The sequence below is a fragment of the Podarcis raffonei genome, chromosome 6 (genome assembly GCF_027172205.1).
Source record: "Podarcis raffonei isolate rPodRaf1 chromosome 6, rPodRaf1.pri, whole genome shotgun sequence".
Classification (NCBI taxonomy): Eukaryota; Metazoa; Chordata; class Lepidosauria; order Squamata; family Lacertidae; genus Podarcis; species Podarcis raffonei.
The window spans coordinates 2,031,045-2,054,853 of NC_070607.1; the positions used below are offsets into that span (position 1 = coordinate 2,031,045).

General features: G+C 43.5%; 2 protein-coding genes across 5 annotated transcripts in view; one reads left to right on the forward strand and one right to left on the reverse strand.

Annotated features, from left to right (window-relative positions):
* Nucleotides 1-17,867, forward strand: part of NMNAT2 (nicotinamide nucleotide adenylyltransferase 2) — a 68,453-nt gene extending 50,586 nt beyond the window's left edge. The window contains exons 9-11 of one of the 4 annotated variants that reach the window (XM_053391107.1): nt 3,133-3,234; nt 3,730-3,797; nt 4,486-4,633. In XM_053391107.1, the coding sequence (XP_053247082.1) occupies nt 3,133-3,234; nt 3,730-3,797; nt 4,486-4,528 (213 nt within the window). In that variant the 3' untranslated portion in view covers nt 4,529-4,633. Of the gene's footprint in view, nt 1-3,132; nt 3,235-3,729; nt 3,798-3,989; nt 4,083-4,485; nt 4,634-8,977; nt 9,654-17,839 lie in introns of those variants that run through there. The other 3 variants (XM_053391109.1, XM_053391108.1, XM_053391106.1) reach the window with 3 other exon arrangements.
* The window catches only part of LAMC2 (laminin subunit gamma 2), a 44,167-nt gene continuing 37,187 nt past the window's right edge, over nt 16,830-23,809 (reverse strand). The window contains exons 19-23 of the mRNA XM_053391105.1: nt 23,659-23,773; nt 22,122-22,321; nt 20,644-20,802; nt 20,441-20,540; nt 16,830-17,240 (exon numbers count right to left, since the gene is read on the reverse strand). Of these exons, the coding sequence (XP_053247080.1) occupies nt 16,990-17,240; nt 20,441-20,540; nt 20,644-20,802; nt 22,122-22,321; nt 23,659-23,773 (825 nt within the window). The 3' untranslated portion in view covers nt 16,830-16,989. The remainder of the gene's footprint in view (nt 17,241-20,440; nt 20,541-20,643; nt 20,803-22,121; nt 22,322-23,658; nt 23,774-23,809) is intronic.

Here is a 23,809-nt window from a genome sequence, read left to right on the forward strand (position 1 = left end):
GCACAGGAAGCCATCTTTACTCAGATTTATTGTTCATTCTGAACTATCTCCAAGCAAGGCACAGAGTAAGATGGGGGGGGGCATGTGATGTCCCAGTCCCAAGAAGGTTGCAGTCTAAGTATAATCAGTTTTGCTTGCTGAGGACTCTTCTCTCTTCATCTTGGAGTTCTTTCCGTGCCTCCTTCACAGTGTGAGACTAGGTGGTTCTGCCACTCAGCAAGGCTGTTGATCACAAGAGTGTACATGTGGGTGATTTTGAAAGGCTCCATCCCAAACTGCTGCATTGAAAAAGAGATGTTCACATAATTTTAGCCCTAAATTTAGCCTATGGGCCAAGAGAGCCTTACAGACCCTAATATGGCTAGAAATGTTTCCGTGACACTGCAAGAAATAAGGATTATTTAAAAACTGAAGTCAGCCTGTTGCTGCGAGCTTAATAATAGCCACAGCAGAACCCTCGTGCTTCACAGGGGGGGTTAGACTCAACCCCTGGCGGTCTGAAAGGAGCCCGGAATACCTCTGAGATCCACATTCAGGGCCCTCCAGCCTGGTGCTTTATCATGAGGGTATTCTGCCACATGTTCCTGGCACAATAATGGTGAATTTATTCTGTTTTAGTTTGTTCTGCAATGCTTCCCCAGTGCTTCCACATTATTACTATCTGAAGGGACCACCCTGCAACAAAGGCAGAGCAAAAATAAACCAGAATGTATGTGGTATTATAAAGTTACAGGATTTCAACAATACGTTACAAGCTATGCACTAATTAAAATGTTTTTGGGGGGGGCTATTGGGTTGTTGTTTTATTTTTATTAGGTATTTTGTGGTTTTATATCTTGATTTTATTCTGTGAACCGCCCAAAGACCCTCGGGTGGTATATAAATTTTATAATAATAATAATAATAATAATAATAATAATAATAATAATAATAATAATATTGCAATAATCAAGCTGTGTGAGAGCCCCAAAACTTTTGCAGGCACAAAAGTGGGGTCTCCTGTGACCTGCAAGCTTGGGCAGTGTGTGCGGTGGTCCTGGGCTGCCCAAATGACAAGACCACTCTCTTGGCCTTGCTGATGTGGCCAAAGGAAAGCAGAGCAAGACGTTTGGCACCAGTTTGGCTGTCAGGAGTTGCCAGAAGGAGGCGCACAAGCCCGTCAACCCCACCTGCCCCTCACTTCCCTCTGCAGCACTGCAGAAACCACCTTCTTGAGTGTTGGACCCCCACTTGCTTAATCTGCTGCAGCCTGTCTTCACATGCCGGGGAAGTTGCTAACACACCGAGGGTGTGAGATGGGTTTGAGACCCATCCTCTACCCTCAGCTGTGTCCCCAGTTGCATGCTGACAGCTTCTAGGAGCCACACAGGTGAGAGCTGAGTGCAGGGTGAACAAACAACCCCAGAAGGAGCACGATGTGTCCCCCTCCCACAGGTACTACCCCTCCCCCAACACCCCAAACAATTTTGACACCTAAAATCAGATGCTGCTTGGAAGGACAAATAATAAGAACAAGAGAGGATCTGTGAAAAGTCACAGGAGACCATAGTTAGTGTGCCAACCTCAAAGCTGGAGAGAGAGAGAAATCCCTATTTCCTTTTAAGTTATTTTGCCTTTCATTACACTTCTTTTGATAAGCAAAGAGCAAGACTGCTTCCCAAGGTTGTGGGGGTAGTAGAGGACATTGGACCCAGAGGATGGATGCATTCCAGGCTAAGTCCAGTCCCTTCCCATCTTGATTCCCTTCACTGCCCCAGTGAGAGAACAGCCTGGAGTGGCTTGAGGGCATTGAGCAGGCAGGCTCCAGGCAGCTGGAGCACAACGCTTTGGGCTGTGGTGACTTGCTGGGGAGGGGGGAGGGGGCTGTCCCCTGCACATTTCTTTTTTACGAGGGAATGGGGGTTTTCATCATTGGCAACCCCCCTTTTCCTTTCCTATCCTGACTGAGCCCCCAATTTTCGCCCCTTCCCTTTGCATGCAAACGCCCTACGAGATGGACAGACAGAGAGATGCTTTTTGTCTTCTTAGGTTTCCCTCTCCCTTTCGCACATGTATTCACAGCCTGCTATGCTAGGAAGCATAGGAAGTCGGAGGCTTGTATCCGTGGAGGACAGAGGTTTCCCAGGATTGGAAGACAAAGAGAGCAAGGATAAAAACCCTGAGGCAAAGCAGGCCTGGTTTCTCTTAGAGGAGTGTCTGAAGACAGGAAGCAAGATTAAAGCTCAGGGATAAGCCTGTTAGAGTGATAAGGGGAAAGAGTCCCTCTTTTTGAGAAAAACTCAGTTTCCTTAAGGAAATTCTGCTCACTTGTCTTGCTGTTGTATTTTTTGGAAACAGATTACAGACCAGGGTTACCTCTAGCATTAATGTGCCAATCAAAGCCATTCCTTCCTCTTTCCACCTTTCCTGATCCAGCAGAACCTGAATAAATAAAGCAGAACCTGAATTTGGGCTGCACCCACTCAGTGCTTTTTTTCTTAAAAAAAATGTTTAGGAGTACTTTCATTTTCCTACTCATATTGAAATACTGCCCCTCAATGAGGCCACACTTAGATTCACAAAATGTTTAAGGGTGTGCATACCCCTGCGTCCCCCCAGAAAAAAGCACTTCACCCACTGTACATACTGCCCGTCACCCACGGGTGCCGTAATTTCACACATGCTCAGCATGCTGTAACAGTGTCTGTTGCTGAGTAGTGTAACACCAGTGCTTTCTCTTCTGAGTGCTGCCTTTGGTATATAAAAGCCAGGATTTTTCACACTGACGTCTCACACGCCCCTAGCAAGGGATGGGTGGAGTTTATGCTGATTAATTTCATTTATGAATCACTTCCTATGAAGCATCCCAAAGTGATTTCAAAATACAATAAAAACACATTTAAAACAGTTGCATATATAAAAGCAATTTCAAATCCAGTACAGATACTGACTGGAATAAAACAACAACAACAAATTAGAAGGCTTGTTGAAAGAGGGGAGTCTTCCACAAGTGCTGAAAATGCAATAGAGATGGTGCTTGTCTCTAGTTGCAAATCAGGAACCCAAGAGATTATTCAAGTTTTCAGGAATATAAACATGATTCCCCACACTCACTCCACAGTTGTAATGCATGTTCCTTTTGCTTCACAACAGATGGAGGTGATAGTTGGGGACTTTGGCATTGTTGTTGTGCCACGAGATGGAACTGACACAGACCGGATCATGAACCACTCCTCAATACTCCGGAAGTACAAAGTAAGTTCTTTTGCAAAAATGCATTGATAAATCAATGTTTTTCAAGGCGTTCATAATACCTCTCCTGTAATATTCATTTTTTACTTGCCTTCATTGACTGAAGCCCGCTTGCCTTTCTGTCTCATCTGGGACATCTCTTGAGTCAGACTACTGATTAAGCGTGTGAGCTCCCTTCAGCCATGCCAATTCCTGGAAGCACCTCTACTTTTAACAATCAAGTGTGAGAATTGCCTGTCCTGAGTTAGCCCAGCAAGAAGAACTAAAGTGAATTTGCTAAGGATACCGTTTAACTTTTGTCTCCTGCCTCAGCGCAATTTGCTTCTTAATTAAAATTGTCTTTATTTAAAATAATTTCTACTGTGGGGATGCCAAAATGGAAAAGGTCTTGCCTTCATGCTCACCTCAGACAGAGATGAACATTTTAGGGCAGAGCATCACCTGGTCATCTTGTGGGAAAGGGCTCCTGTCAATATTCTTTCTATGGTTCCTCCACAGAACAATATCCTGGTTGTGAAAGATGATGTGAACCACCCCATGGCCATTGTCAGTTCAACTAAGAGCAGGTGCGTCAAGAACGGGACTGTGGGTGGGGGAAGGGCAAAAATGTTGGTCAGACTGTTGGGAGCCTTTGGTTTCTGCCAACAAATATTTCTGCAGGTGTTTGATTGCAGAGCCAACAATGTTCACTAGCAGTTCAGAAAATGGTGGCAAAGGATTGGTTTTCCCTCTTCCTCACCTCCTCCATTCCTCAAGAGGGACTGCAGTCTTTGACGTAAAGCACCCCGTTGACCATGAATGTTCCTGAGCAGTCCATTCCTCCTCTTTCTCGGCCGCTATGTCAGCTGCCAACATGACAATCTATATTACACACAGAGAGTGAAGGTTTACCAGGGTTATGTATCTAGATAAAATCTAGACCACATGAGATAAAGATATAACTCAATTATATTAATTACAAGGGCAATACAAATGATCCAAGACTACCACACAATTCAAAACAAATGCCTGCAAGACTTCAAAGGTAAAAAAGGTAAAGGACCCATGGTTAAGTCCAGTCAAAAGCGACTCTGGGGTTGCAGCGCTCGTCTCCCTTTCAGGCGGAGGGAGCCAGCATTTGTCCACAGACAGCATTCCGCTTCTGGTGCAATTGGACACTGTGACGGAAGCCAGAGCGCATGGAAACGCTGTTTACCTTCCCACCACAGTGGCACCTATTCATTTACTCGCACTGGTATTCTTTTGAACTGCTAGGCTGGCAGGAGCTGGGACAGAGCAATGGGAGCTCACCCCGTAGCGGGAATTCAAACCGCCGACCTTCTGATCAGCAAGTCCAAGAGGCTCAGTGGTTTAGACCACAGCGCCGCAAGACTTCAACTACAACAGGGGACATAATTATCAGTCAACAACAACAACAACAACAACAACAACAACAACAATATTTTTTTATTAAATATTTATTGGTATTTTCAACAAACATATAACAATCAAAAACAACAAATAAACAAAATAAAAACCACACAAAAATACATAAAATTCAAGACTTAAACAGAAAAAAAGAAAAAACACATAAAGTTTCAGATACTTATTTTCCTTAACCTTATTTCTCAGACCTCCTCACACCTCCCCTTCTTGTATTCTAATTTAAATTGTCAATTCAGCAAGTCCTTAACTTATTTCTTCACCTTAGCTTGAACATTTATTCTAACATACTATTATTTTACTTTACTTCTTTTTTCCATTTCCTCAATTTGTTTTTAGCAGCCTTATTTTCATTTAATTTAAAAAAACCAATTTTACCTTATCAAAATTACACATCAATACTTATACCTCATTAATTATTCTTAAACCTTTTTCCTAAAGTCGACCAAAATTTCCCTTCCACGATTTTCCCAATTTCCATACAGCTAACAAAATATATATAAAAAAAACAAGGCAGATTATACTTATGTACCCTTTGGATTCCCAACCTCCACCCACCCTTTTCCCGGTTCCAGTCCCCAGCCAATATCCATCAGTCTTTATGTTATTTAGCCTGGAGATCTCACGTCCGAGGCCCTTATATCTCTCTCAGTTCCTTTCTGCCGGTCTCTTTGATAGTCCTTGATGTTAAACCCCAAGTCTCGGAGAGGCTCCGGCCCAACAGGATCCATGTTGCTTCCAGCCAGTCCTCCGTACTTAAAAGCAAAGCCTATGGGGTACTCCAACTCTTGTTTCAAGTTTCTTTCAAATCCACATGTCCCCAAAGCTCCAACTTTCACCTTCAACAAATTTGTAATCCTCAGGTCTTCAGATCTCCTCCAGAGGGGATCTCTCCATTTTTCAGACTCCCATTCAGACCAGGCTTTCCGCATCCAATTTTTATTGTCCTTTTTTATCATCATGTCAGGCCTCATATTGCAACTCTCCTTTAACTCCTGCAAACTTCCAGCTCCTCCTTCATTTTCTTCAAAAACAACATATTGCTCCATCGTATCTACACTTTCAGTTTCATTTATTTGTTCAGTTGAATGGGCTTCCTGTTTCAAGTCCTTATCAGGCTCAAAACTGTTGTTTACTGTCCAGTGTAGTACTGAAACCTCTGTAGACAAAGCATTGTATTCATCTTGTAACTTTCCCAGGAGAACAAATGCTCTGTCCAATTCTGCTTGTATTTTACATGCTCCAGCCATTTTTGTAATGTAGTGTCCCTATTACCCCTCTAGGCGGATTTTAGGTCCTTAATATTCCTTTCAGCTCAAAACCAAAAGTCCAGTTATTTTGTATCAGCCCTCCTTATTTTCAACAAAGTTATACCGAATAAACCAGCAAAAACAGCAGAAACAATGTTCTCTTTTTCCAGCTGACAACTAGCTGACTGACAGCTAACTTGACAGCTGTCAAACTCTTCAATACAGCAGGCTTTCTCATAGGACGTCCCCGGGTCTAGGGGGGGGGTGAAATTTCAGCTCCCAAAATTCTTTTTATCCTCCAGTAAATCTTCTTATAATGTCAAAACCGTGGAGTCAAGATCTTTTATTAAAAAGCAAGAAACAGATTCTCTCGACCTTAGCTGCCCGGTCCTTTGCTTTAAATTGTTTACAAAGAGGGGGGGGTGGACTTCCTTTTTAGCCCCTTCCCGCTCGTTCCAGATCCAAAATAGAATTTTTTTTTTTTTTTAAGGTTCCAATCTCCGTATTACTTACGGGTTGATGTTTTAGAGTCCAATCGATCCAAAGAAGAAGTTGGCGCTCTCTGTCAATGGCTTGCGGCTTCACTCCGTAGACGAGGGAGTACTCTCAGCACCACGCCTCACCCTGCCTCCGTTCCGAAGCCTTTAAAAAGGCTCCGTTGCGGATTGGGGGGGGCGCAAATGGTGCCTGCCGAGTCTCTGTGTTCACAGGCATCCGCGCCTGTGATTTTAAGGGTCCCCGCTTCGCCGCAGCGGCCAGACCCAGACGCTACGGAGCCGATTCCCTCCGGAGCTCGGAGGGAATCCGCCATTAAACAATGGCGCCAACCCCGTAGCGGGAATTCAAACCGCCGACCTTCTGATCAGCAAGTCCAAGAGGCTCAGTGGTTTAGACCACAGCGCCGCAAGACTTCAACTACAACAGGGGACATAATTATCAGTCTACAACAACAACAACAACAACAACAACAACAACAACAACAACAACAACAATAATAATAATAATAATAATAATAATAATAATAATAATTTATTATTTATACCCCGCCCATCTGGCTGGGCCTCCCCAGCCACTCTGGGCGGCTTCCATAGAAACCAAAAATACAGTAAAATATCACACGTTAAAAACTTCCCTGAACAGGGCTGCCTTAAGATGTCTTCTGAATGTCAGGTAGTTGTTTATCTCTTTGACATCTGCTAGAAGGGCGTTCCACAGGGCGGGCGCCACTACCGAGAAGGCCCTCTGCCTGGTTCCCTGTAGCTTTGCTTCTCGCAATGAGGGAACCACCAGAAGGCCCTCGGCGCTGGACCTCAGCGTCTGGGCAGAATGATGGGGGTGGAGACGCTCCTTCAGGTATACTGAACCGAGGCCGTTTAGGGCTTTAAAGGTCAGCACCAACACTTTGAATTGTGCTCGGAAACGTACTGGGAGCCAATGTAGGTCTTTCAAGACCGGTGTTATATGGTCTCGGCAACAATGGCTTTCTGCACCTGAGCTTTATACTTTCCTTAAAAGGGGATGACCAATCCTGTAATCTTCAGATGGAAGTGAGTCTTGGACCTTTTCCAGGCACTCCAAGTCAAAGCTTTCACAGTGGAACACCAATGGAAAACTATCTTTCCATCTGATGTCCAGGGAGTTCTTCAAAGCAATGGACAGATCTGGAGCTAATTGTGCTGGATTGTTGTCTCTCACATTAGTGACCTCGTGGTACCCTTGCATTATTCCTTTAGCTATATGCTATATGCTATAGAATGTATTTGTAAGCATCTGGGTGAAAATATGGAACAAAGTAACAATCTTTAACTTATTTCTTTTACACACTTCACCATACAACTTGAATACTCCCTAGCCCACATTGTACTCTTGAACTTTATGTCATGTATATAGGACTTCATTTTAAGATTTAATGACAACTCTCTCTTAGTTTAGCTCAAATTCTGACTTGCTGACATGTGATCAAGACATGACCTGCATGTCCCATATTTTGTTAGCTGCAATGATGTATGAAGCTTCACACAGATTCAGAGCAAATCATGACAGACCAGTTTGATCAGGCTTGCATGACCCTGAGATTGTGATTCTTTAACCTGAGATTTTTTAACCTTCTTCACTTTTCTCTTCTTACAATCCTATCCTCACCCCTTCTCTAGCTTGCTGCAAACCCACAGGAGCTCTGTTTGCTCCAGCAGGCAAAGCTGGAGAGGGGTGACACTATCCAGGTAGGAGAGGCTGTGGAGCTATGAAGAGAAAAGTCACGCTCTTCAGTTTGCAACCTTAACTGCCCTAGAATATTCAGCCAAACCAATTACCGTATTTTTCGCTCTATAACACGCACCTGACCATAACACGCACGTAGTTTTTAGAGGAGGAAAGTCCGTAGGCATGCAACCCGTAGGCATTCCCTCCATAACACGCACAGACATTTCCCCTTACTTTTTAGGAGGAAAAAAGTGAGTGTTATGGTGCAAAAAATACGGTAGCAGATTACAGAATTGAAAGTTCTGTTGAGAAATCCAGCATGGTAATTTTTGCAGAACTCTACAGCCCTTTCAATGGCACGGGCAAATGAAATAATTTGTCAGAACTCTAGTGGTAGAATATTATCTGACTTTTTCATGTTTATTTCCATGAGTGTCAAAGAAATCTTAGCAGACCGTTTTGTAAACTGTTCTGAGACTTAAGATTGCATAGTGTTGGGCTGCGTGTTCAAATGCAGTTTAACCTTGGAACTGCTGTTTGTATAGACCAGCTCTTATTTGTGTAAAGAAAAGAAAATGGGCCTTGAAAACTCCCCTTTCCTTTTCTGTTAAGTGGAAGACATCTGTCTGGGGTTAGTTCAAGAGACACCTTGGATATCATAAGCAGGGTGGCTGAGATAAGGGGACAGATCTGCTTTCTCTCCTACCTACCACTCCTCCAGTCCCATTCCCCACATTAGTGGTCCCACCGGCAAAGTCTGCAAGCCCCCAGCCTCAGGAACTATGCTCCATCCAACCAAATAGGCAGGTTAGCCTGTGCAGCTGTCCATCTTCTGAACTGACTGCCTCCCTCTGCTTCTGTTTCTCCCACAGACTGGCTCTTCAGCATGGTGACGGTCATGTGGTGGATTACTTGTGTCAGCCAGTCATTGATTACATCCTCAAGAGTCAGCTGTACCTGAATGCCTCTGGCTAAAGCTGCCTCGGAGTTGCACCATGGCAGCCCTATTACTCTACTCTCCTATGGTTGCTCATCACAATTCTCTCTTTCTCACTCTCTCATTTCTTTCTCATTGCCTCTTGTGTGCATCTGCCTGTTTCACTCTGATGTCCCACCACCACTACCAAATGCTGGGAAGTGCTGCATACAACAACCAGCCGAGTGCACACTCCATCCAGTAATCTTCCCCCTTCTAGTTAGGAGAGAAAATGGAAGAGAGAATCAGATGCCACGTGCCTCAGGGGGACAGCTTTGGTGTCTACCTTCCCAGCATGCATTATTAGGGGATGGAACCTTGCATACCTTTCTACCACACCTTGGAAGCCAGGAAGGTATTTTCATAATACGTCAGCTAAATAAATTTCAGTGGGCCTTTTTATTTTTATTGCAGGGTTTTTCCCCTCTGCCTCTATTTTTGGCTTTCTAATAAATTGCTGTGATCCATTCAAATTAGAATGTGGTTGGCAGAAGGAGATTCTGACCCACTTGGTACAAAGCCCAGACTTTTTAGGTCAAGCATGGAAGATGGAAAAAGGAAGAAAAAGAAAAGAAACTGCCCAAATTCTGGATTGTGTTATCTGAAGGAGGGGAATTGCTGGGGAAAGGATGAAAGAATGGCAGGGAGGCAGAATTTCCCTTTGTAAATAGATGCTTGTTTCTAAGGGCAGGGGATTTAAATGGGTTTCCTGTTGTGCTTTAATCCCTTTTTAAAAAGGAGCACTCCCTAGAGTAGAGTAGCGACACAGAGCACACCTGCCCGGGGTGCTGCAAGTCAGTAACCCACCTTGCTTGCTCATGGAATGCCTTCAATCATTTGTCCCAGATTGGCTGTGTCCTCTTGGTTTAAAGTGTTTAATTTTCTGCAGAAGCTCATTTGGCTTTTCATCACTTGTGGTGTCCACTGCACCCTTGCTAGTGTGATTAGTTCAGGCTCGTTCATTTGCAGCTGTTTCCCTCTGTCAGCATGCCTGCCTCTTTCAGCCTTGCAGTTAGTTCCACACTCAAGAAGAGGCATTCTCCCCCTCACTCAGGCAATGCCCTCCCCTAAACCTCAAGGAAATACCAGCAGCTGCGCTCGATTTAGTTCTCAAAACAGGTAGCCAGTTGTGATTGTGTTATAGCTAGTGAGAGGAATCAGTGAATGTCTGTCAGAGAGGAAGAAATGCAATATGGTTCTTCAGAAATAATGTGTCACAACAAAACCATGAGTTGCACTTCCTCACTTGGCCCCACTAAACAGAGTTAGAGGATAGAGAAATGTGTCAAATGCCTGAGGGGTTGTGTGTATTTGCTTGATCTGGGGAAGTATTTGCCCGTGTGATCCTCCATCAGCGACTCTAGAGTGGTATAGCCTCAGGAAGGCTGTTCCATGTGAGATTTCTACAAGCGTAGGTCAGCTATTCTTGGCTGGAGTGAAAGCAATGCATACTTCATTCTGAGCTCTTGCCTGGCTACATGTTTCTCACTGGACTTAGAGGTGACCATCTGCACTGAATACAGGGAGTGTCCCTGGAAAAATCAGTATTTAGAATCTCTGGCTGCTTCCACGTTGGTGTCCTTGAGTGCTAATGCAAACTACAACCAGAATTGTAATTGTCTTTCCACACTATTGGGGATATTTCGCTTTTCTTTTGTTTGCTCTGCTGTGTGACATAGCTGCTCTGGATGAGGAAGAAGGTCCAAATAACCTGTGCAGTTATTTGAGTGGGGGGAAATCCAGTTGTTGTTGTTTTAAACAAAGAGTCATTTATTTAGTACTAAGCACTTACTCATTTGAGTGTGATTGTCCATTATTACTAACAAAATGTCAAATAACCAAGTATTTAATGTTTCCTTTGTATTGAAAGTGTTGAATCGGGGGAAAACTCCTTGTGGTGATGAGTGGAAAGGTTTCTGTCTTCTTTTCCTTTAGTAATTTATTGTTAGAGCACTAAAACATTTTTTTTTAATTTAAGTAGTATTTTGCTACTATTTTAATATTACATATCCAAAAAAGCATTTTAGTGCTATTTTAAATATTGATGAAAAATACTGTCTGATTTATAAAATGGTGCCCACCACAAAGGTTATCATGAATGATAAACATGCTTGCTCAATATGTCACTGCCCGCATCAAAACCACATATCTTTTTTAAAAAAGGATAAGAATAGTGCTAAGGGCATCCATGTATGTGAGGCTTGCACAACCCTTTTCAAGAAGATAAAACTTTCTGCTATTAGAAAAAAAGATGAAGGAAACACTGAGAAAACAAAGAAGGGTTATAAATGGAAGATGTCATGTGGACTCGTAAAATGTGAGTGAATGGGGCATGGGGATTCCACCCTAAATACCTCCCTCATTTTCTGTTGCACATTCTTAGGCAGCTGCTACCCCTACAAGCATTTGGCAACCAGAGAGGATGGTGGCACACAGGGATGGCTCTCTGAGATTTGTGTCGCAATCTGGCATTATAGGACCACACCCCAAAGCATTCACTATCCCTTAGACACTCACTGCTGTCACAGGCAGATGTACAGAAGAGACCGTCTCTTTGATGAGAATTTTTCTACTCACAGAAGGCTTAGAAATCCTACATGACTCTAGATAAGTAGCTATTGCTGTCCTGTTCCGCGTTACCAACTACTATTTCCAAAGCACTCTCTCTTTCACATGCCTCCGTTTTAAGAGCAGCCACAACCTCTTGCTGGAACCCACGATACATCTCAATGCTAAGCTGCAGAGCGCAAAGCCAAGAACATATCTGACAGTCTGTATATGTCTCTGTGTGTGAGAGAGTGAAAGGCAGAAATTGTGGCCTTCCAAAAAGTTTTGAAGGACACTTTTGTGGGGAGGATTAAAAAAATGAGGTTAGCAAAGAAAATAGAGGGATGAATTCTCTATACTCTGGAACAAAAGATGGGTTATTCAGGCCACTTTCCAGTTTCATCCAGTTTAGGACAGCATGCCTTAGGAACATAGCATTGTGGTTCAGATGATGTATATAATGTCTTATTTGTCTTATCTTTGCCTTCATGTGCTCAGTTATGCTTATGGTTAGGGGGGAGGGGGAGAGAGAGCAGGGCGTAGCATAAATCTGGATGATGCTGATGGGATTGGTTTGGAAAGAGTTGGCAAAAGTGTCAGGCTTTGACCCACATGTCAAAGGAGTGGGTTTTCATTGCAGGGTGGGGATGGGGGGGAGAGGGAGGGAAGGTGACTGTTTTACATTACTTGCAATTTTAAACCGTAAAATTTGCTTTGTTTAAAAAAAAAAGTTTTAAAAGGAAAAAAAAAAGATTTGAATATGCTAGAGTTAGGTCATTGTTGCTAAAATGGTCATGGCCAAAAACAAAACAAAATGTTTAAAAGGATGTAATAAAAAGAAAATTACACTAATGAAATTTGTGTTGACCTTCACTACTGTTTCCATTTACTAGGTAAATTTCTGTGGTTTGCAGCATAGCAACTAGTTAATGGGGCTTTAGAGAATAGTTTGCTGGAAACAAGCACAGTTTAACAACCTTATTTTATTTTCACTTAGCAATTATGTTAAAATAGAATTCTGCTGTTCTTGCTTCATTTGTTGTAGCAAAGGTAGATAGATGGCTGGTTATATGTTGTTAAAGTAGCATGCTGACACCATCTGCTGCTGCCTCTCCCGGTGACAAACAGGCTTATTCGCAGCACAGAATCCCATGTAAAAGGTCTGGTGAACAGGGAAAGGCAGATTAGTCCTAATCCAGAGAAGTATCCAGTAAGATTTCCATGTGCACCTGGGTTTTTATTGTACTTTTATTTCTGTAGCACAAGAACTCCCCCATGTAGCATCAGAAGCTGATTTCAAACTCTGGTGGGGGAGCAGTTGCTAGAGCAGGGCCTTTTTGTGTAAAAAACAAGAAGAGAAGCTTCGACCTCTTCTGGACTGAAAGTGAATCATGGTTGTCTGGCAACTACAAGGTACTGTCTTTCATCTGTTTTGTGGACTGAGCAAAGAAGCTGGCCAGGCTGATGCCAGGACTAATCACTAGGTAGCAGTGGTAGCTGGTCATCACAAACACGCTTTTCCAACAACACAAGAGACGACTCTACACATGGACATCACCAGATGGGCAGCATCGAAATCAGATTGATTATATTCTCTGCAGCCAAAGATGGAGAAGCTCTATACAGTCAGCAAAAACAAGACCTGGAGCTGACTGTGGCTCAGATCATCAGCTTCTTATAGCAAAATTCAAGCTTAAACTGAAGAAAGTAGGAAAAACCACTGGGCCGGTAAGATACAATCTAAGTCAAATCCCTTATGAATACACAGTGGAAGTGAGGAACAGGTTTAAGGATTTAGATTTGGTGGACAGAGTGCCTGAAGAACTATGGATGGAGGCTCGTAACATTGTACAGGAGGCAGCAACGAAAACCATCCCAATGAAAAGGAAATGCAAGAAAGCAAAGTGGCTGTCCAACGAGGCCTTACAAATAGCGGAGGAGAGAAGGCAAGCAGAATGCGAGGGAGATAGTGAAAGATACAGGAAATCGAATGCAGATTTCCAAAGAATAGCAAGGAGAGACAAGAAGGCCTTCTTAAACGAGCAATGCAAACAAATAGAGGAAAACAACAGAATGGGAAGAACCAGAGATCTGTTCAAGAAGATTGGAGATATGAAAGGAACATTTCGTACAAAGATTTCCATAATAAAGGACAAAAGTGGTAAGGAACTAACAGAAGCAGAAGACATCAAGAAGAGGTGGCAAGAATACACAGAGGAATTATACCAGAAAGATATGGATGTCTCGTGCACCCCAGGTAGTGTGGTTGCTGACCTTGAGCCAGACATCCTGGAAAGTGAAGTCAAATGGGCCTTAGAAAGCACTGCAAATAACAAGGCCAGTGGAAGTGATGGTATTCCAGCTGAACTATTTAAAATTTTAAAAGATGATGCTGTTAAGGTGCTACACTCAATATGCCAGCAAATTTGGAAAACTCAGCAGTGGCCAGAAGATTGGAGAAGATCAGTCTACATCCCAATCCCAAAGAAGGGCAGTGCCAAAGAATGCTCCAACTACCGCACAATTGCACTCATTTCACACGCTAGCAAGGTTATGCTTAAAATTCTGCAAGGAAGGCTCAAGCAGTATGTGGATCGAGAACTCCCAGAAGTGCAAGCTGGATTTAGAAGAGGCAGAGGAACCAGAGACCAAATTGCAAACATGCGCTGGATTATGGAGAAAGCTAGAGAGTTCCAGAAAGACATCTACTTCTGCTTCATTGACTATGCAAAAGCCTTTGACTGTGTCGACCACAGCAAACTATGGCAAGTTCTTAAAGAAATGGGAGTGCCTGATCACCTCATCTGTCTCCTGAGAAATCTCTATGTGGGACAAGAAGCTACAGTTAGAACTGGATATGGAACAACTGATTGGTTCAAAATTGGGAAAGGAGTACGACAAGGCTGTATTTTGTCTCCCTGCTTATTTAATTTATACGCAGAATACATCATGCGAAAGGCTGGGCTGGATGAATCTCAAGCTGGAATTAAGATTGCCGGAAGAAATATCAACAACCTCAGATATGCAGATGACACAACCTTGATGGCAGAAAGTGAGGAGGAATTAAAGAACCTTTTAATGAGGGTGAAAGAGGAGAGCGCAAAATATGGTCTGAAGCTCAACATCAAAAAAACGAAGATCATGGCCACTGGTCCCATCACCTCCTGGCAAATAGAAGGGGAAGAAATGGAGGCAGTGAGAGATTTTACTTTCTTGGGCTCCATGATCACTGCAGATGGTGACAGCAGCCACGAAATTAAAAGACGCCTGCTTCTTGGGAGAAGGGCAATGACAGGCCTAGACAGCATCTTGAGAAGTAGAGATGTCACCTTGCCAATAAAGGTCCGTATAGTTAAAGCCATGGTTTTCCCAGTAGTGATGTATGGAAGTGAGAGCTGGACCATAAAGAAGGCTGATCGCCGAAGAATTGATGCTTTTGAATTTTGGTGCTGGAGGAGACTCTTGAGAGTCCCATGGACTGCAAGAAGATCAAACGCATCCATTCTCAAGGAAATCAGCCCTGAGTGCTCACTGGAAGGACAGATCATGAAGCTGAGGCTCCAGTACTTTGGCCACCTCATGAGAAGAGAAGACTCCCTGGAGAAGACACTGATGCTGGGAAAGATGGAGGGCACAAGGAGAAGGGGGCGACAGAGGACGAGATGGTTGGATAGTGTTTTCGAGGTTACCAGCATGAGTCTGACCAAACTGCGGGAGGTAGTGGAGGACAGAGGTGCCTGGCGTGCTCTGGTCCATGGGGTCACGAAGAGTCGGACACGACTAAACGACTAAACAACAACAAGAAGCAGTGGTAGAACGGTTGAGGGATGATCACAGAATCAAGGCATTGACCAGGATCCCTCAGTCGCTGGGCCATGCTGCAACTACCTTTATCCAAAGTTAAAGTCGATTTCGCCTCCACTAAAATGTTCACACTGTACGGAGGGGGAGAGAAGTTTCCAGAATGAGAAACACAATTAAGGAAATAAGCAGCCTTCTCAAACCATGGGGATTCATTATTTATTTTGCCCTTTTCACCCAACCACAACAGAATACTTGATATTTAGCACCATTATACACGTGTATGAAGTACTGTTTGAAGCAAGGGCATAGTTCATGTTTCTTTTTCCAACTACAGCCTTGAACGATAACTTAAAACAGAGTTATAAAATGGAAACCAACAGAATTATCCAGAGGGATTTTGTCTGGCTCCCACAAGAAAGTCTCTTCCTCCTTTGACTGTGATGGTGATTCAAAACAAGCAGCTTAGGCTGCCATCCTAGACCCAGTTCTATTGCATTCAGTGGGACTTTCTTATGAGTATATATAGGCTTGCACTGCTAGGCAATTTTACTAAGCTATAGCCTAAGGCCAGGTAGGTGGTTCTCACTATATAGCCACATGAGGTTAACCAAACACTCTTGAGCTTGTTGTAGATAATCTACCAGAGACACCCCCATTTTCATTGTAAAAAAAAGGAGGAGAAATGAAGCAAGAACATATTAAATCACCATTGCTGCCACAGGCTTCTTCAAACCTCTATTTATTTTCTACAAGTAACTCTCAAGGCTTCCCCTGCCCCCCCACACTCTGAGGGACTCTGGGAACTGTAGTTTGATTAGAGTATTGAGAATATGCTGTTCGATATCACTGATTTCCCAGAATTCCTGTGGTGAGGCCATGCTACTGAACCAGTTTTAGGCCTCTGCAAGCTTTCAGTGGCCCACACTTATCCCATCCTTGAGGTTAAGAAACATTAGATGCTAAGAAAGATTTTCAGAAGGAAAAGCAGCCTGTGAGATTCTAAGTGGGAGAGTGAGAGTTAAGAGTAATTCATGGTAATAAAAAGGTTTTAATGTAGCATAAGTTAATTTAGCTGGGTTTAACTTCCATCTTATTACATTAGGTCAGGCTGGGAGAAAGGAAGGCTAGGATGGCGAACACGTAGTTGGGAGTTCAGATTCAGCTGCTGGCTCCAAGCTTTGAACTGCGGCCACACACTAACCCAGGGCACATACCTTCTCCTAATATATTCAGCAATAATCATGTCTCTCGGCACATTCAGCTGCTTTGTCGTGCAGCCTGCAGGTGTCCCTCTGGCTTCCCGGGAGTGGGGCAACTAGGATAAACTTTATGTCTCCGTGCTCCATGCACCAAAGTGGAACAGCTGCAACATAAGCCAGAATGATGCACCAGAACGGAACTTAAAAAAGATCTATTCAGCAGTCACATGTGGCTTTTTGAGTCCTGAGAGGCTTGGATCTTTTGAAGCACTCAAAACCGTTTGCCTAACTCTGATGCTTTGTGTATCCGAGATCTGGCAGAGTACACGGAAGTCTTCTGTCCCAGCTTCCAAAGGCTTCAGGGTTTCTCAATGGGTGGTATGTTGTAGCAACTTGGGGGAAGACTATCCCGGATTTCCTCCAGGTTCTTGATATCATCAAGGATCTCAGTAATGCTCCATTCCAGTGTCTGAATCCGAAGTTTCTGACGCCTGGCTGTTTCCTCCAGTTGCGCCATCAGTTCTTTCAACTGGTTGTTTCTTGTTCTGACTTTACTTAGGTTGGTTTCAAGCATGATCACACCTTGCTCATCCGCAAACTCAGGCTGGTCTATACAAGGAGGTAAAATAAAAGGAGAACTCAATAGCAAAACCTTCTGAGCAAGCATCCCTCAATCTAGTTGGTTGTTGAAGGAGCTGTCCCACAATCCACAAACCCAAGACTTTATAATAGTGTTGCCTAAACGTCTGATAGCCAAAGCCCACTTTTGTCTGAATTAAATTTAGAGGCAGGTTCACTCTACCGTCAAAACACTGACTTTTAGAGGCTGAAGGCAGCAGGTACCTCCTACACCTTCAGAGGACTCTGTGTGAGAAACTGTTCAGAGTATGACCCCTGGTTGGAAGAAGGCACATCCAGAGCAATGATTGCTGGAGGGATGCAATAGACAGTTTCCTCTGAAGGGAGGTGATCCAACCAACAGGTAATGCAGAGATGCTGTGTAAGTTTCCAGAGAATGACCGGGAAGTAGCCAATTTAGGGATCAGAGAAGCATTCACTTAATTCCAGCTTCATTCACAAATCCCAGTTTGACATAATCAGTTACAGCAATTAAGCCTATTGTCCATTGATAAAACTGCCATTGGAATGTTATTTATTCACTTATGGATCCCGGATTCTAGAAGAAGATCATCAGCTTTATTTAATAGGTGCACATCGTGATTCAGAAGTGCTCAATAACCCTGGATTCTCTGCTACCCCTTGCTGAAAACTGACCCTAAATTAGAAGATCTTAGAAAGGCTTTCATTAAGGTAAGTTTCCAAAGAATGTTCTCCATTGTATGTGGGACATTTTTAATGATACTAGGCAATCTGTGATTTTGCATTTGTGGATGGATTTTGAATTGTAGACCGTTATTTGTTTAATCAACAAAAACAGTCTTCTTGTAGTAAATAAATATGCAACCATAGACAACAAACAATGTTGTCATCAAATTGCGAGAAATTCATAACCCATACTGTCTCTCTGTTTGCAGTTGCAGCCAAGAAAATCCAATCAAAGCTTCTCCAAAAGGCTTAAATTTATTGTGATGGCAATCGTGTAGTATGAGTGGTAAAATTTATGATAGGAATTTCCCTATCAGTCACCCAAGCTATTTATAAATCTAGTCCATGAGCTACCCTGTGATGTTTAATTCGGTAATTTTATGCTCATAAAATTTCTAACAGACTGCAATTTGTGATGACTAATGTTGTTTAAAAAACTTGATACAATCTTACGTATTTATTTAGTGACATTTGCATTCCACTCTGCTCCTCACTTGCTGGCAACAGTGCATTAGCTTTACAGAAATATACAAGCTAAATGATGCTAAGCAACTTCTCCAGAAGCACCTGCATTTTTCCCATAGGTAACTGGATTTCCCCTGTCCAAGCAATTTGAGAACGTTATGACTCCACTTACGACATGTGCTTGCCCCACTTTACATCCACACAGCCTGGATGGGATATCTTAATTTGGCACACGTGCGCAGAGTCCGGTGCGCGCACTGCCAGTGATACATGGCAGTTCCCCCTGCCATGCATATTGGGCCTGCAGACGTTGAGCTCTGCATACAAAGCCTTTCAAAAGGCTCTGTGTGTGATACCTGGGTGTCAGACAGGACAGGTATGCATAACTCCTCCCATGCAAATTCATACTTACCTGAGGGGACTGTGTTAACTGCTATGTCACAGGTGTGTGATCATGGGTGTGATTCTTATAACTGAAGTAAGCTAGGTCTGATTAAGGACTTTGCATGAACCAGCAGCCTCAAAAGAGTGCAATTTATCACACAACAGTATTCAGTCCTGCACCTTCATGAACTGGTCCTGGTGCATGTAATGTGTTAGAAATGAAAAGATCTTGGATCTGAAGTCCTAACATTGGTAACGAGTTAAAACCACAATATGCTTTGACACACCGCAAAATGCTGCACATGTTGAAGAGCAGCTGGTATGTGGAAAAATATAAGGCCACTCCTAGGGCACAGAAATATGTTCCCACAGCAAACGTATGTTTGCAATCCCACATTTGCCAGGATAATGTGAATGTGGAGAGGGTAGAGGATCAACAGGGATTCAGCACTCCAGTCTCCTGCTTGCCTATTCTCCCCACATACAGCCTGGCCTCTCATTAGTGTTTCAAGACCACCACTGGGTTAGGGACTCTCTCATGATGTGTAGTTCACAGATCCCATGGTTTCATCATACAAGGGGAATAAAAAGCTATCAGTTAAATTTTATGTCTTTATTTGAACCCATAATGTTTTGTCCAGTTGTGTTTTAGACTTCTTCATCCTATGTAGCGGCCTCTAGATTTCTCTCTGCAACAGAGGGGGCATCTGTACAGGACCCGACACTACAGGGATTTTCATTGTGGGACAGTTGCATGTGGTGCCTCAGTCTAGGCTGTCAGTGCCCAGCTAATCCTTAAGTACAGTCGTACCTTGGTTCTCGAACTTAATCTGTTCTGGCAAGTCCATTCGACTCCCGAAACCATTTGAAAACCAAGGCTTCCGATTGGCTGCAGGAGTTTCCTGCACTCAAGCGGAAGCAGCATTGGATGTTCGGCTTCTGAAAAAGGTCCACAAAGCGGAACACTTATTTCCAGGTTTGTGGCGTTCGGGAGCCTATTTGTTCGACAACTAAGCCGTTCAAGAACCAAGGTACCCCTATACTATATATTTCAATCAATCTCATATGATTAAGCTATCAATAGAGCGAATATTTTTAGTCAACTACCTTTCACCAATAAATTGATTATTTTTGTGTATCATCAGAACTTCAGCAGAGATATTGAAGAAAGTGTGACATAGCATACGAATGCCACCTTTATTTCTTTTTGATCCCTTCTCACTAGAACCAAAATGGCCTCCAAAAGTGAACAAGTCTGCCCTTAATGGTCTTTTTTTAAAAAATAATACTTTTTATTTGATTTTACAAGCGTAAAGTTATAACAATACCAAGTACATGTACACCTTTAGAGATTTATCTGAATCTCCAGACTTCCCAACATTCCCTCCATTGTTAACATTTTCAGCTGCATATTATTTCATGATCTATATTTTGAATCTCTCCATATTGTCCATAGTAATTGTTACACTGCAAGTGTTATTAAAATTCTGCTAAGTCTGCCCGTAATATTCAGCTGCACCAACAAACATTTGCTCCCACCTACTCTAACTGGTTCCTGCTTATTTCTTCCAACTCTACGATTCTGTGCTGGAATAATGTTTCCAGACTTAACAGGAAATAGAACGGCTTCTTACCCATCGTGCGCAAAACATCATCCAAGGCACGGAGGACTTCTTCGACTGCGCTCCCAGCACCAGTGGCATCTGCCCGGGCACCCTGTGACGCCTGACCAACCTGAAGAAGCCGCAACAATCAAACGTATTATTAGCCGGCTTTCCTCCCTCAGTGGGTTCCTTTAAAACCCCTTTTAATAAAAAGGCAAAAGCTGCACACTCACTTCCTGAGCTCTGGTTGTATCCATGCCAACCTCCAGCTCCTTCCTTTGTAACTCGCTCTCCACACGTCTAGCCTCATCCCGCAAAGAAATGATTCCTTTCTCCAGGACTAATACTCCATCTGCTGTCCTGTTTGCTTCCATGGCCAGCCTTCCTATCTCCTGCAAAACAAAGCCAGCCAACTGCACAATTATAAGGTCAGAATCAGTGGCAATGCAAAGAAGACTAAGACAGGAGTTACGGGCAGGTGAAGGAAAAGCCTTGGTGGCTTGAGGTGCAGAAACAATGAGCGACTGCATTAGGTAGATGGTAAAAAACCACAGGTATCTGTGTATACAACCAGTACTGGGGAACGAGGGGCATGTCATGTATGATCACATTTCATTACATTCTGGTGCAGATGTAGCCACGTGGCTCCTTCCATCAGCTCCAGCTAGCTTGGTCAGGGATGATAGGATTGGCAGTCCAAAAACATATAGAAAGCACCACATTGGCTAACCTTGTTGTAGTCTGTGTAATGTTTATATTTTACTTCTCTGTAAATCGTATTGAGATGTATTGAGTAGTAGTAGTAGTAGTAGTAGTAGTAGTAGTAGTAGTAGTAACAATAATAATAATAATGCTACGGAGTATCAGGGTCAAGCTCCTGCAAACCACCTCTAGCTGGGCTACACTGGCTACTGTGGAGGCAAAGTCCAGAAGTCCTCTGCCAGTAACTTACTAGCTGGTCTCAGTCAAACCCCACCCCCATCATACTAACCTACCTCACAGGGATGTTGTAAGAATTACTGCATAACAGTGTGCATGTAGCAATTTGAATTCTCCAAGTGCTGTGGAAATGCCATATGGTGTACAGCTAGGGTTTCCATATTTCAAACAGTGAAAATACAGACAGAAAAATTGTTGAGCTATTTTTATGGGAAATCGGCTACCATACGTCCGAATTTTCTCATACATTTTTCTGATTTCCATATGGACACTGCTGCTGACTGCAGTATTCCGGATATGTACCGGAGACTCCAGACATATGGCAACCCTATGCACAGCATATCTCCCTGCATTTTAGTTTACGTAGTTTTGAATAACAATATGTTATCCAACCTAGCAGTTTGAAAGCACGTCAAAGTGCAAGTAGATAAATAGGTACCGCTCCAGCGGGAAGGTAAATGGCGTTTCCGTGTGCTGCTCTGGTTCGCCAGAAGCGGCTTAGTCATGCTGGCCACATGACCTGGAAGCTGTACGCCAGCTCCCTCAGCCAATAAAGCAAGACGAGCGCCGCAACCCCAGAGTCGGTCACGACTAGACCTAATGGTCAGGGGTCCCTTTACCTTTTATCCAACCTGAGCCTCCAGCAAACGTTGAATACAAGTCTGAATGAACAATTCCAAACCAGGCTGTTGCCAGCCAGGTATCCTTGATCCCACCCCTATTTCCTCACTGCAGATCTCTGGCACTAACATACTTTCAGCCCCCCCCATACCTGGTCGATGTCCCCCGCAATCTCCTTTGCTTCCCCAGCCATTCTCAGGGCTGCCTCTGCTTCTGTAGCTGCAGTGCCCAGGGCTGCTTCTGCGATGCTTGTCTTCTCACTGGCTCTGGTGACCATGTTGCTGATGAACGGGAGCCTTTGCATGGCATCTTCAGCTTCTTTTCGCTTGTTCCCTACTTGAAGATCGAACCCTGCAAGCAGAAAGGGTGGGAGGGAACCCAACTGAATAAGGAGCCGTGTTAGTGCAGAGAGGAGAAGTCTGAGCCAAAAGTACTGAGCTGGGTCCTGGCCAGCTTCCAACAGTTTATGGTTAAAGTACCAGGTAGAGAATTAGGGAGCAAGAACAGGGCAAGGCAGAGAACATGGAGGCGTTTCAAGCAGAGGCTGGGCAGCCAACCCTGGGGGATTGTACACATTTTTGTACAGAGTGGTTGGTTGCAGAACTGCATTGCAAAATTCAAACAAGTGCAGTTTGGGGGGAATTGCTGAGTTTCAGTTTGTGTTCTGGTTTGAGAAGTAAGAATTAAGTGGCTTTTCATTAAAATGCAAACAAAATCAAATATCTCCCTCATCCCTACCCTGGAGTTTATTCATTATATTTACAGCTTGCAAATGGCCCAAGGACCTTCAGGGGAGCTTCCAAAAAATAAAAAAGACCCAAACAAAACCCATGAAGCCTCTGAAAAAATCTGCAATTAAATCTAAAACTAAAATCCAACTTCAACATTTAAGGGCAGCAAGCTGCAGCAGATTAAAAGTTTCCTTAAATCTGTTAACAATCAACAATCAGCCTCACCTTTACTACTGAAATAAAACAGCTTTTCGTGGGTGAAATTCAATGTTGCACTACGATGATTGTTCTGTCAATGCTTGCCATATGGAACAATTTCCTCTCTCCTCCCCCACCCGCCACAGTTCTGGGGGTTCTCTCATACATCCAGAGTAGATTTGGGGAAGCCACATTATCTCAGGGAAGAAATTCCAAATCATGAATTTGAAAATGTGCAGGAACAGACAGCAAAAGAAGACCAGGGTGTCCCATCTTTATATTGGAAGTTTCACCCTCATGGCCTCTAACCAAGTCAGTGGCAGACTTTGGGCTTTAAAACTTCAGCGGTGTCCTGTGTGGTGCCAAAATCCGGCACCCCTCTGCCTCTCATCTTCCATTGTTCGTTACTCTTGTGGTGCCCTCTTGGCTCAGTGGGCAACCTGGTCACACTCCCCTAAATCCGCTTCTGACCAAGTTCTCCTACCTATAGAACCTGGCTGCCCCTTGATTGCCTATACTTCGCTATCTGACACTACACCAGCCTTTTCCAAAAGAACCAAACTGCCAAAATGAAGGGGAAAAACCATTGGATTCTCTTTGTTTACACTATTTACATGCAAAACCATTTTGATGCAAATTTCAATTTTATTTATGTTGGACATGGATATCATTGCTTCTTCTGGCCTCCTCCTCAATGAACTCCCCACCCATTACTCAGAAAACCCGCCACCACAACACAGCAGTTGTCAAGCAACTCACCCTTGAGATTCTTCAAGATGCTGTCCACTTCATCAAATGTGGCATTGCCAGCACTCAGTGCCTGCTGAGCTTTACTCTTGGCAAGGTTGGCACGAGACAGCAGTTGGACAGACACCTGCAACAAGCAAACAAAATAAATAGCATGAAAATA